Below are 13,875 nucleotides of genomic sequence, written 5' to 3'. Positions count from 1 at the left end.
GGGAGCCCCCGGGCCCCGCATCCTCATTGTGCCGACTCGGGCCCGGGCCCGCCCCCGGCCCCCCGCCCCCTCGCCGCCCGCGCGTAGAAAACGCCCCGGCCGCCGCCAGTGGTGGGAGGCGGCGATGCGCACGGCCGGAGAGACGCGGAGGAGGAGACATGAGCCGGCGGGCGCCCAGACGGTGCGGCCGTGACGCGTTCCCGCTGCAGCCGCGCGCCCCGGCCCTGGAGCGCTGACCTCTGGCCCCGCACAGCCCCGCTCCCCGGCCGGAGATCGCGCCCCAGCTTCAGCCCCGCCGCGCATGCTGCCCCCGGAGTGAACCGAGCAGCCAACCTCCCGCGGACGCCCGGACGGCCGGCCGGCCAGCAGTGAGCAAGCTTCCCCGCACCAGCCGGGCGCCTCCTGCACAGCGGCGGCCACCCCGTAGCCCCCGCGCCAGCCCGGAGGGCGCAGCGCTCGGGAGGAGCCGCGCGGGGCGCTGATGCCGCAGGGCGCGCCGCGGAGCGCCCCGGAGCAGCAGAGTCTGCAGCAGCAGCAGCCGGCGAGGAGGGAGCAGCAGCAGCGGCGGCGGCGGCGGCGGCGGCGGCGGAGGCGCCCGGTCCCGGCCGCGCGGAGCGGACATGTGCAGGCTGGGCTAGGAGCCGCCGCCTCCCCCCCGCCCAGCGATGTATTCAGCGCCCTCCGCCTGCACTTGCCTGTAAGCGCCCGCGCGCGGGGCTGCCTACCCTGCTTGGCCGTCTGTCCGTGTGCCTGTGACTCTGTCTGCCCTCCCGGCTGTTCGTCTGACTTTCCGACTGAGTATCTGTCTGTCTGTCCGCGCGCCCCCCTCCCTCAGGCCCCACTGACCACCTCTCCATCTCTCTCTCGCAGGTGTTTACACTTCCTGCTGCTGTGCTTCCAGGTACAGGTACGTAGGATCCTGACTCTGACCTCCCCCTGCCCCTGCCTCGCGGTACAGGTCGACCCCCTTCCCCTGGGCCGCGCCCCCTCCCTGTTCCCCACCCCTACTGGGCGCCGAGCCCAGTGCACCTGTTCCCAGGGCGCCAAAGGGCGGCTCCGCGCGCGCCCTGCGCCGGCGGGGGACCAGCCAAGGGCAAGGGGCTCTGCTGCAGGGCTCAGACTGGCGCGGCCCCTGTCGGCCTGGGCTGGGAGGAGATCTCGGGAGCCAGCGGACTCAGCCGCTGCAGTGTGCCCAGCTCCAAGCTCCCTGCCCACAACGGGCGAGGAGTTGGGACCTGGGGATTTTTTTTGCCAACCGTCCCTTAATATCTCCGCTCGCTCTTCCAAACAAAAAGGCTCTTTTGAGCCGAATGGATTTTGAGTCCAGGGAGAAAGCTTCAGTTGTAAATTAGTCTGTGGTTTCAAAGGCGTTTGCAGGGGAAAGAGAGAGAGGGAGGGCGGGAGAGAGACAGAGACAGGTCTAGGAGAGACTAGGTGAGAGGTAGCAGAGACGGGCGCTTGGGCTGAGAGGCCATTGCCCTTGAAGCCGCTCCGGAATGGGCCACGCTCCGCACACCCTCGCCCAAGGTGGTGCAGCCCTCGGCTGGTTCCCCGCCTTGCTCCCCGCTCGCTAGCTCTCTGTGAATCAGAAGAGGGCTTGGCGCTCAGCCTGGAAAGCACTTGCTAAAATCTGATCTGTTACTTCAGCAGCTTTCAGACTCGGGAAGGTCTTGGCACGCAGACAGTTGGAACGCTCTGGCTTCCAAAGCTGTGGAAATGAAGGAAAGGGGGGGGGCAGAGAAAGAGAAGAGGGAAAGAACAAAACATTCAGGAATAACTAAAGTCAGTTGTGATAATTGAATCAGATTCCTGGAGGCTTCCTGAGGGATATTGGTTGGGGGGGGGTGCAAAGGGAAGGAGAATAGGAAGTGCCAGCTGCCCTAGCCCCCCACCCACCTAGAGCTGCAAGGGAGGGGCCTTAGGAGGAGCTGGATTGGGGCCAAAAGAGATTATCTGCCCCTTCCCCCTCTGGGTTGAAGGCAGGTGTCCTCACAGGGTTAGAGAGGATGCTTAGGTTTCAGCCTTTGGGGTTCCAGAGATGCCCCAGAAGAGCCGAGAGCAGGGAAAATGGTGGCTCTCCCAGCTTTATGGCATAAGGAATGTTGTGTGTGTTGAGTGCTGTTGAGACCCAGTAGCCTCTTTCAGTGTTTGGTGCGGTGGTGGGTCTGCTTACCTCCCCGTCCACTCCTGGAAGGATCATTACCATCGGCATGGACACTGGGCTGGGGGAAGCTAGTTGGGGCTGGGGGCTGTGAGGATGGATGGACGGACGGAAGGACGGACCAATGGGTTCTTCCCCCAGCATTGGCCAGGCTGAGGTCCCCAGTGACTCCTTGAATCAATATAACTGGAGTCAGTAACTTAAAACTGGCTGTTTGCCAAAGCAGATGTGACCCTGTGGTGGCGGGGGCAGGGGTGGAGAATGGCTGGTGTCAGAGAGAGAGGCCAGTGCCAGGCATGGCCTGCCTGATTTTCAGCTGAGTTCCCAAGCAGAGGGCAGGCCCCAGGGTAACTCCAGGGGATCTGCTTCTCTGACCCGGGTGAGAGCTCTTTTCCTGCATGTTGCACCTGGGGCTGGGGGAATGCTGCAGTGGGCATGGAGGTAGAGAGATCTGCGGACTTTGTTGCTCAAGCCTCCTGCTGCCTGCTGCCTCTTGGTCCTTAATGCAGGGCCCAGGAGGGGTTGCTGGGTGGTCTTTGTGTTCTCTGGGGAAGCACGAGGGAGGGAACCCGGACCCTGCATCCCACCTCGACCTCCCGGCCTAGTGCTAGAGCCAGCCTCTCCGGAAAGAGCTGGGTGGTTCAGGGTTAGGACTTCAGGCAGGTGATGGAGCCTCCTCTCCCCCCTGTCTTACCTCTTCCTTTCTTTTCAGACTTTCCCCATCCAAATTGCCATAAGACTGATGTATTTAACCCATGGTCCATGCACCCATAGAGTATCTAAGGTTGGGATTATGGAGGAGGCAGGCCCCTGATACTTTGCACCAAAATGGTGCCCAAATGTGCTTGTGTTTTGGAGAGGGCTGTCAGCTCCCCACAGATTTTCAAAAGCATCTATGATTCCTAAAAGATAAAGAAACGGCAGGCTCATGTCCCCATTCATGGTCTAGGAACAAAGGTGGAGTGGCAATTAGAGGTAGAGATGAGGGGTGGGCCTCAAGTGTTTGTTGCTGGGCGTGTGAAGTCCGGTCCCTGGTGAGGTGGTGTTGAGCAGGCAGAGGCTAGAGCAGCAACTTCCCTGGCAGGGCGTGCTTAGAGGGGGTGACAGGAGCTCCCTTGCTGAGCAGGGGCTGGGGAGGCCTCCCTGCCCGTGGGAAGGGCTCAGAGCTTTGCAACCTGGTGAACTGGGCCTGAGCCCCAGCCTCATCTTTCCTCACTTGTAGCTTCATCATTTGTGAAATGGGTGACCTCGAGGCGGAAGTGATACATGATAGGTGTGGAAGAAAGGTTTGGAGATTCTCATCCCCCGAGGAGGGGACTTTGTTCTGCTGGGAAATGGATATACGTATGTCCGTCCCATCCCCACCTCCCTGGTTTGGGGGACTGTTCCAGTCTTAGCAATAGAGTTTCTGGCCTCTTCTCTTCTCCCCGTCCATCAGCCATCAGGCCCAGAATGGGCCCCCACCTCCAGCCACATTTTCGAGAGAGCACAACGGTCAATGCCAGACACTGCCTTTCCCCTCAGCCCCCCATGGGGTGAGCCCCGCCCCTGCTAGCAGCCCCAGGAAGCAGGAAGCTGGGAATTTAATAAAATCCCTTCTCCACACGACTTGGGACACTGCGGATAGCTCAAATCGGAAGAATTTTAAAAATTTCCGAGGGGAGCAGGCGGCGTGACCGGTAAATTGCTTTTCTGCACTTGGCTGAGCGCTGACAATGACACCGGGCTGGGCCTTTCACGCAGCTTGGCCGGCACCTGCCTGACATTGTTCCTACCGCCAGGCTCGGCTAGGTCCTGGCCTTCCACAGACAGGCCAGGCTTGAGGCGGGCCAGGGAAGGGGGGCTTCCACCACCCACCCCTTGTCCCTCCCACAGCAACACTTCCTCTCTCACTGCATGGTGTGTTCGAGATTCAAAGTTTCCTTCCACTCCCCCTCTTGACCCGACCACCCCCCCACACCTGGCTTCCTCCGTGAGGTTTAGAACCTTTCTTCTAGCTGGCTAGACTAGGAAAGCCAGGGACAGAGTCCTTTGGGACATGAAGAGGATGAGGAGCTGTCCTTTGGGTAGTACTTTTAGTTTCTTAAGGCCGCGACATCATCCGTCTGTCTGTCCAGTCAAGTATTCATTCAACAAATACTTGCTGGAAACCCTCTTCTTGCTGGCCCTGAGAATAAGACTCGTCAGCTCCTGGCCTCAAGATGCCCCCATTCTAGAGGGGAGAGTTCCTGTGGTTCTGCCTCCTGAGAAGTACGGGGGGGGTGGGGTGGCAAGCACATCCTGCTTCTGTCCACCAAGCAAGGCTCCAAGGCTCTTACATCCAGAAGCTTGTTTCCTTCTTCCTGTCATTCTTCCTCCTGACGTAGGTGGGCTAATATCCCTACTTCACAGTTGGAGAGACTGAGGCGCAGGGTGGGGAAAGGATTTGTTCAAGGCCAATGCTGAGACTCAAGACTCCGGATTCAAGATCTTGTATTCTTTCCGTGACACCAGACGGACTTCTTCAGAAAGAATGCTGGTGGGGAAATGGAGTTCCCAGGGGCATGCTAAGGGTTTTCAGTGAGAGCTTCCCCTTGGAGTCTCACTGGTAGGGTCTCCCTGGTACAGATGATCAGAGCCCAGATAGGTGTCTGTGACGGAGGGCACCTGACTCGGAGTCTGCAGGCCCTGATTTTTCTGGAATGCTCTGGACTGAAAGGGTCCCAGAGCCAGAGGTGGGTGTTTAGAAGGGTAGGGCCTGGGGGATTCAGTAGTCCCTTCCCAGCTTCATTCCCAGCAGGGAAGGGGAGGGGGCACCCTGCCAGCCTTCCTGCAGTCCGGGAACGTCACCTGCTCTGAGATAAGGAGGTCGATTGTTAAAATATCTCGTGGTTGGCACCGCCAGTGTCTGCAGGCTTAGGGTAGCTCTGAGGGCACGTTGGGCCCCTAAAGGGAGTTGGAGGGCGACAGGGAGGAGACTTCCTAGCCTCAGCAGGACCTTGGGATTCTGACGTCATCCTGTAGCAGGAGAGGTGTAGGTGTGGGAAGTCAGGGTGCAGGCACATCAGGCTAACAGCGATACTTGTAGCCTCTGCCAGGCATTGTGTGCTTACGGTGGGACGGGCGGGCACTTCGCACAGCGCGGTGGCTCAGCCTCACGACCGGCCTGCAGTTAGGGACTTCTACCAACAAGCAAGTGAGGTTCCAAGGATGAAATCACCGGCCTCCGGCCACATAGCAAGACAGAGGCAGACCTGGCTTCAACTCTGGGTCACCCCGCTCTAGGCTCCAGGCTTATTAAACAGCAGTATGTGGGTTCTAGAGTGTGCCGGCCTGGTTCCCGTTGTCACCCTGCCTTATCTTCACTGTGTGACCTTGAGCAAGTTACTAAACCTCTCCGGTCTCAGCTTCCGCATGTGTAAAATGGAAAGAAAACAACCAACCGAACAATCCCTGCTTCCTAAACGTGGCGAGCAGGGGTCAGGGCACTGGGAGGACTCCCTTGCCCCCATCCCTGGGTGTGGCAGTGTGGTAAGCTCCCCTTCCCCAGGGCACTGTCCCCTCTTGGTGACCGGGAGAGGGGAGATGTGGGTTGGTTCCTTTCTGAGGGCAGGGGCTTTCCGTTATACCTCTGTGTGCCCCATTTTTTTGCTGGGTCGAGTTGCCACCCACTCATAATACTGTGGCCGAACACTCAGGGATAGGGCAGTGCCAAGGGCCTTGCCAGGCTGGCCCGGGCTGGGAGGAGAGCCACTGTGCCTCAGAGAGGGCTGAGGACTGTTGTCTCCACTTTAGGCCTGAGTGTGAGGACTTGTTCTGGAACATCAGTGGGTAAATTGGCTCCCCAGGCTTTAATCAGGCTGGCTGGTAGGGGCTTGGAGATGTTTGGGGATTATTGCTATGCCATCTTAATGGCATAATGCCCGTGGGCCATTTAAAATGCTCCTGTGCCAAAGATAGGGCCAAGGACAAGCCTCCCGTGGGCCACAGAGCAGCAGCACTCTCAGGACCCCTGGGATCAGTCCTGGCTTTGTCATTGGCCCACTGGATGCCCTCCCTCTCTGGGCCTCAGTTTACACACCTGGGTATCAGCGAGGTGAGCTAGCTGACTCCTATGGAGTTTGAATGCATGGGCTTTGGCATACGGGAGACCTAGGTTTGAGTCGTGTCTGTGCTACTGAGCCAATTTCTTAACGTCAGCCCTTTGCACTTCAGTGTTCCCCATCTGTGAAGTGGGGTGATGAGAGGGACCTTCTTCTTAAAGGTGACTGTGTGGGGGTAAGTGAGATAATGCACACAGAGTAGCTAGCACGGTGGCTGGCACTCTGGAAAGAACTGAGGAACAGTCGCTGTTGGATCAGTGACCTGTTCCGTGTGTGCGTTGGGTGCGTACCACTCCGCAGGGTGCTGAGGAAGGCTGGGAAGGATGTGTTCCCTGCACGTGGCCTCGGGGCTCCTCTTGCCTAGGTTGAGGGCACAGCCTTTGGACTTAGGTCTGCACCTGATCGTCACCACACCCCTCCCAGGCTGTGCGGCCTTGGGCAAGATCCTTAACCTCTCTGACTCTCCGCGTCCTCATCACGTGGGAAATAGGGATGATAGTGCCACTCCCAGGCCTGTCGGGAGGTGTGACTGAAGTCACGGCTTGGGCCAGGTGTGCAGTAGGTGCTCAGTTATGATGTCGCTCCTCATTAGCAATCAGCAAACACTTATGGGACACTCGTCGCGTGGGTGGCCTTGCACTGGGTTTTAGAGGGGATGCCAAGAAGGCATCCATTCAGCTTTTTTCTCAAAGCGTTCCTGCAAAGAGATGACTGGCACTTTGGGCAGCTTTATTTGCCTCCCTCCCCCCCCCATTCCACCTTTGTCCTTTGTCACTGTCACATGACCCAGTGTGTTCTCCGTGGGGCTCACAGGGATGCCTAGGTGCTCAGACCCTGGATCCAGCCCAGCAGATCACACCCTGCCCTGGCCACTTCACAGTCTCATGACGGAGCAAACTGCTTAGCCTCTCTGTGGCTCATTTCTAATGTGGGCATGAGGGTAGAACCTTCCTCTTGGGGCTGCTGGAGGGGTTAATTGTGGTCACCCCAGGGGAAGTACTTGGCACAACACCTGGATCGTTCTAAGTGTTAAGTAAATGTGAGCTGCAGTTAGGCATTTGACTTTGGTGTGTCTAGAGGCCTGTTTGTCTACCAGCTCATGGTTCCTGGAAGTCAGAGGAGGCTGGACCCATCCCAAGGGCCCTACGGCACCTGGCACAGACCTGGTGTGCAGGATGAATGTTGAGTCAGTGAGTTGGAGGGGCCCCAGCTTCTCTGGGGCCAGGCACCTGGATTCAGGCCCCTTCTGACAACAGGCGTGGGGCAAGGGGGCTCAGGACCTGTCCCAGCCCTTGGGGACTTGAGAGAATCTCAGGGATCTGTGCAGGGGGACAGGGGCTCAAGGGTGCCGTGGGTACTTTGGTGAGGGGCCATGAAACCAGACGGGGGGCCAGAGGATCTGACCAGGGGAGATGCCCCATTTGAATCTTAGATTAGGAACAAGCTGGGTGAAGACACTGTGAACGTGTGTGTGTGTGTGTGTGTGTGTGTGTGTGTGTGTATAGAAAAGCCATTGCAGGCACATGGGACATCTCTGCATGGAAGCAGGGAACAGCCTGATATGCTCAGGGGACTCCGAGCCAGTTAGAGCATCAAGTTCAGGAATAGGGGTGATGTAAAAGCCCATGGTGGGTGCTGAATGCTGGAATAAAGGGCTTGTTTATTATCTTGCAGGCAGGCCAGACCACTCCCCACCCACGTGCTTTAAGGGACGGGGAATTGAAACAGGGATTGGAGGGAAGAGGGAAAGGAAGAAAAGAAGGGAGCTCGAGTCTTTAGGGGTCCTGCCTCCTTCCCCAAGCTAGCTCCAGGACTGACTGCCGGAGGCACCCATACTGACGATCCGTATGGAGAAGGCTGATGTGTGGGAGAGGGGCTTCTAGTGAGCCGCCCTGGGTGGCAGCACCTCCCTCCCATCCTGATGCCTCCGCCCTGCCAATCAATACATTGATAGCCCTGGGAGCTTAATGGACAGGCTGGGGGTGGGGAAGGGCCCTTCGCAACGTCACTGTTCTGGCTGGGTTGGGGACTATGACAGGAGAGGGGGAGAAGCCTAGGGCTGAGGGGTGAATGGGAGCGTGAATCTGAGCCAAACTCCCATCCAGGGGTGGGCTTGGCCTTCCCCCTCATCCTTTCTGTCCATAGATGCCAGCTGGGGGAAATTCATGGGCTCTAGAGCCAGAGGTGGGTTCAGATCTTGGCTCTGTGTACAACATCGTGGGCAAGCCACTGGTGGCCTCTCTGTGTCTCCCTTTGTCATACGGATGGTAATCATTCTGACCCGCCCAGCTTGTGTGAAGAGGAAGGAGACCATGCCTGCGATGTGCTTAGCTCAGGCCCTGGCACAAAGCAAGTGCCCAGCAAGTGGGAGCCAGCCTTAGTTTCACCCTCTCAGAGACTAATCCACAGAGCACGGAGGCTGGCAGCAACTCCTGGTCTCGAGTCCAGGCCCGCTCTCTAGGAAGAGTTTGGGGAGCTGCATTTTGGGGTGGAGAGCGGGGCTGACTTGACCAGGGACCACTCCTGGAGGGGTGAATTGAGAATTTGGAGAAGCCCTGAAAGCCCTCGGCGGGGCTGGCCACGCTGCTGCTGAAGGAGGAGGCAGGCAAGGGTGGAATGCGGCCGGAAGTCTGTGGGCTGCCCCTCCAGGGACCAAGGAGACCCTCCCTTTCTGGGCAGGCTGCCTGGAGACAGGGGCATGGATTGTAGGAGGCCTCAAGGATGGGGACCTGGGCGGGAGGGGGCAGTGTGACCCCATCCTCCTCTGGAGTGGGGGGAGTGAGCTCAAGGCCTTCAGCCCTTTCATGTTTAATCCCTGCTCCAGTCCCTGCCCCAGCTATGGCTTGTGGCCAGAGCCAGTTGCCATCCTGAAGCGATGGAGAGGAGGGGGTGGAGAGAGGGGAGAATGAAGGCTAGACGAGGGTGAAGAGCTGGAGTCCGTGGGCTGTAGGCCGAGGGGGATTTGAATCTCGATTCCTTTGCTCCCTAGTGCCTGACTTTGGACACATGATGCCACCTCTCCAAACCTCAGTTTCTTCATCTGTAAAATGGGGACTATTCTCATACCAACTCATCGGGTCACTGGGAATTATGTAAGGCATTTAACCTAAGGTGGTTCTTATGTTCAGTGAGCAGTGGCTGTTGAGAAAACAGAACACAAGAAAAAAGAAAAAGAGAACAGTTGTGGCTGTTGTTCCTAATACCATCCTTTTCTGAGATAAATATGATATGCAGTCCCCGATCTGCCAGTGAGAAAACCAAGGGTTAGAGAAGTCAAAGAAATCGGGGATTTGGGGTGGAGCCAGACAACCCGAGAGGTCGGTCAGTGCTAGTCATCCTGCCGAACATGTGTGCCGAAGTGATGCAGGATGAGGCGGATGTCGGAGGAAGGTGGCAGTGGTGGCCCAGGAAGAAAGAGAAGCCCCCAAACGTGTCTTCAGAGCAGGAGTGGGTCAGTGAAGCCAAAATCTTCAGCCAGACGGAGCGGGGCTGGCTAATGGATGCCCCGGTAGGAGGGGACCTGGGTTGACATCCGGGAGCTGGCACTGAGATCACCCCAGCCTCTTTTGGAAGGTTCACCCCAAGATGCCTGAGGGAGGAGGCTCGGAAGGTAGGAGAGGCTAACGGTGGAGGAGCCCGAGTGGACACCGTGCTGTGGGCGGTGGGGAGCCAGGCGAGTGTGCGGTCGGAACCGGCCTTACCCTGTGTGTTAGAGAGCTGTGCCCACAAGGATGAGACTGCAGGCCAGGCCGAAGGCGGGGGGGGCTCTGTCCCACCGGGCACCTTGTCTGTGCCAGGGCCTGGGACCTCGGCACACCTTGGGGGAGATTTGACCCTGTCAGGCTGTTGTTGCCTCTGTGCCATTCCTGGATTGGGGAGTGCATATTTCCACCAGAGCCGAAGCTCTCAGGCAGGGAAGGGCTGGCCGGGGGTTAACGGAGGGGGGTCTTAGGCTGCAAGGGGACCCCACTATAGGCCATCCTGCTGTGGGAAAAGCTGCTTCGACCCAGAAGAGAAGCTGGGGTGGGGGGATGGCAGAGTGACGAAGGTGCTTTCCTCTGCCCAAGGACGTGTCCCAGATGTGCCAACCTGCCCACTTGTGAGAGCTGTGAGAGAGTCTCATTTTTTTCCCACCGCAGCTTCTCGACACCCCAGATGATTGTGCCCCTGGAGGGGTGTTAGCCCGCAGAGAGCAGCTTCAGCTGTTCCAGGAAGGCCTGGAAGACAGGCGCCCTCTCAGGCTAAGTGACCTGCCACCCAGTGAGCAGGAAAGCAGGAGGGAGAGAATGTTCCCGAGGCAGATGCTAGAGCTCCCCTCACCCACCTTGCAGCTCTGTGGCCCTGGAAAAGTGCCTCAAAGGTCCAGTCTATTCAGTGAGCTCTAATGGTAACTAGTTCCAGGAGTGGCTAAGGAGGTCCCACGTCTAGAGGGCTTCCCAGCAGAGCGTCTGATAGCTTTAAGTAGGCCCCTTGCCCCCCACCTCTGTGGGGCACTCTGCTTGTCTGGGTAGTGAGTGCTGGGGCTGATTTTGGCCTCAGGTTTCCCTCATCTCAGCCACAGTCATTTAGCAAACGTTCGCCGGGCAACTCCTGGGACCAGAGCTGGAGACCCCAGGATGAGCCGGACAAGCTGCTCTCTGGGGACGATAAGCCATTATGGTAGTGTCCAGAGACCCTAACCCAGCTGGGGGGTGGGGGGCAGAGAAGGCTTCCAGAGGAGGCACCTGAGGGCAGGTGTCAGCTGGGCAGAGGGGGCAGGGTGTCCTGGGCAGAGGACCTGACCTGTGCAAAGGCCTGGAGTTCCCCAGAGGTCTTGTCCAGGAAGCCCAGGGATCTCTCTGCCTTTTCAAAAGGGTGGACTCTGTTTATGTGTCAGAGGCCACCCCTGCTACCTCCCTTGGGAAGGATGTGACCACAGAATGTGGCTTAAATGGTGGAAGCTGGGCAAGATGAATTGTTCCCCCCCCCCCATTCTGGGGAAGGGCCACCGGATAGCCCCTGCTGACCCTGGGTCACCCGCACTGCCTCTGTCCAGTGGGCCAGGGAGAAAATCGTTAATGGGAGGCTGGCTTCTGGGGCAGGGCAGCTCCCCTTGGGGACCCGGGGTAAGGAGATTGGTTTGACCTCTGGTCGATAAGGTCTCCTGTGAGCAGGAGGAGAGTTAGAGGACAGGGAAGGAGGCTGGAGGCCTGCCCTTGGGGGAGGGGACAAGGCTAGGCTACCTCAGGAAGTCATTCCAGGGAGGTCGAGGGCCGTGGGTGGGGGGTCTTCAGGACACGTGCCCACCAGGTACGAACCTCATGGGGCACGGAGTTCTTCCCTCTCTGAACATCCGGATATGAGAGGAGGTGGGTCCCAGGGGTCAGACCCTGGCTGTGAATTGGTGACTGGCCATCGAGAATAGTGGGAGTGAAGGGCGTGCACCCTTGGGGGGCCAGCTGCCAGGCCCCACACCCCTGGCTGTGTGGCTCGAAGCAACCGTCTTAACTATTCTGAGCCTTGGTTTGTGCATCTGGTAAGTGGAGGCGATAACCATTCCCACAGTGCAGGGCTGTCTGCAGGGGCGGAGGCAATGGCATCCCCCAGACTGTGACTGTGTCAGAGGTGCCCTGTCTGCAGGGATGGCAGTGTGGTCTCCTTGCATTTCCAGAGAGGCTCTCTGTCCGCAGGGCTTCACTGTGAGCCTCTGAAAGGGCCCCCATGTGCTCTCTCAGTTACGCCTCCTGAGTACCCGCTCTGTGCTGGACACGGTTCTAAGACTTTATACATTTCGTCTGCGTAGCAGCCTGTGGTGTGGGTGCCATTGTCACCCCTCTCACTTTCTAGGGAAGCTGAAGAACAGAGGGCTTGGTAACTTGCCTAGGGCCCCTTAGCGAGGGAAGGGCACACCCTGGGTTCTGACCCTGGGACCTCGTCCTGATTGTGCTGGTAGGGCAAGTGGGGCCCAGCAAAATAGGGCTGGAGGAAGAGGGGCTTTGGAGCCATAACTGGGGCTAATTCTGCCATTGCTTGTTCTGAGACCTTGTCAATTTAGCTTTGGGGTCTCAGTTTTCTCATCTGTAATGTGGGATAATATTTCCACCCTGAGGATGATAGTGAAGGATAAATAATGTGGTCCAGCTGGAGTGCCTGGAGGGCCCAGGGTAGTGACAGGGGACATGTGCAGGTCAGCTTGGGGGCAGAGACCCTGAGCTGGGCCTGGGATGCAGCAATGAGGAGAACACGGTCCCTGCCCTCGGGAGCTCACGATTGAGAGGTGAGACAGATGCTTGGACAGTCCTGGTCCCAAGAGCTCTGCGACGGGCTGAGTGGGCCATGGTCTCATGGGAGTGGGGTCCTGCATGCCCAGCATCATGTCGGACCTCATGGGCACACAAAACAAACCAAGAACACTGTCTGGGCTTCGAGCATTGTTCAACTTTATGGTGAAGATGCGATAGGACAAGCATACATTTAGCAGGGCCCAGGAAAACCGAATTTAATAGTAAATGGAATGACAGAACTCCACATCTTTTCAATGGTCATTTGTTCATTCATTCATGCGTTCAACAAATGTTTGAGTTTCTACTGTGCTATGTGCTGGGGATACAGCAGCAAACAAGAAGGAGATAGCCCCAGCTTTCATGGTACTGCCAATGTAATGTTGGGGGGAGACACACAAAAACCAGATGAGTAGATGTTATGTCAGGTTGGTCAATGTTGGAAGGAAAAAACATAGCATGATAGGTAGAGAGATGGAGAGTGACAGAGGTGGGGGCTGCTTCAGAAAAACAGTCAAAGAAGGCCAGTCTCAGGATGTGACATTGAGCAGAGACCCTAATGAATTAAAGGAGCCAATGTAGAAATCTGGGAAGGAACACTGAAGCCAAGGGAAGAGCAAGTGCAAAGGCCCTGAGGCAGGTGTGCGTTTCGTGTTTGGAATGCTCAGTGGCATAATAAGGCAGCCAATATAACTGGGCGTGAGGGAGTAGTAAAGGATGAAGAAAGGGCTCATCCTGAAGACTTTGAGGCCGTGGTGGGGACCTTTGTCTAAATGTGATGGGAAGCCCCGGAGAGTGTGGAGGGGAGCATTACTCAAGGTGATCGGGTGTGGTGGAAGCCAGACTACCTGGGGGAAGAGTGGGAACAGAAGGCTGGTGAAGAGATGGCGGCAAGTTGTCCAGGTGAGAGGTCATGTTCAGGGAGAGAGACTGGAGGGATACATGTTGGCATAGCCAGAGGCAGCTTCCTAGAGGATGTGGTCAGATAAGAACTAAACCCCTGGGGATACAGGGAATTTTGCTGGGAGAGGCAAGATGAGCTCTTCTCCAAGAGAGGCCGGAGATGTGGGCAAATGCCAGGTGAGTGTGGGTGAGCATGAGGACTCTCTGGTCCTGGAGAGGAGAGCCCCAGGCATCAACTCCTGGAGGATAAGTGACAGTGGATTCTGGCCCATTCCTTCCCAGGGTGACTTGCCAGGCCTCCATCTTTCCCTGCTGTGCACCCAAACAGCAGTTGTATGCCCCCCGATCCTTCTCCCATCTTCATATCGATTTTAATCCCTTACTCCCCACTTGCTCACTTTATCCTCACGGCCACCCTGGAACACAATCAGCGAGGGGCTCTGCTCTGCTCTTGTACCGAGAAGGAATC

The 13,875-nt window shown here is 57.6% G+C and overlaps 1 protein-coding gene across 1 annotated transcript in view; it reads left to right on the top strand.

Annotated features, from left to right (window-relative positions):
• The first annotated feature begins 576 nt into the window (after positions 1-576).
• FGF18 (fibroblast growth factor 18) overlaps positions 577-13,875 on the top strand; it is a 34,741-nt gene continuing 21,442 nt past the window's right edge. The window contains exons 1-2 of the mRNA XM_040630303.1: positions 577-697; positions 871-907. Of these exons, the coding sequence (XP_040486237.1) occupies positions 666-697; positions 871-907 (69 nt within the window). The 5' untranslated portion in view covers positions 577-665. The remainder of the gene's footprint in view (positions 698-870; positions 908-13,875) is intronic.

Source organism: Ursus maritimus, unplaced genomic scaffold (genome assembly GCF_017311325.1).
Source record: "Ursus maritimus isolate PB19 unplaced genomic scaffold, ASM1731132v1 scaffold_15, whole genome shotgun sequence".
Classification (NCBI taxonomy): Eukaryota; Metazoa; Chordata; class Mammalia; order Carnivora; family Ursidae; genus Ursus; species Ursus maritimus.
Note: the sequence above shows the minus strand (reverse complement) of the source record. Positions and strands in the feature narration are given on the sequence as shown.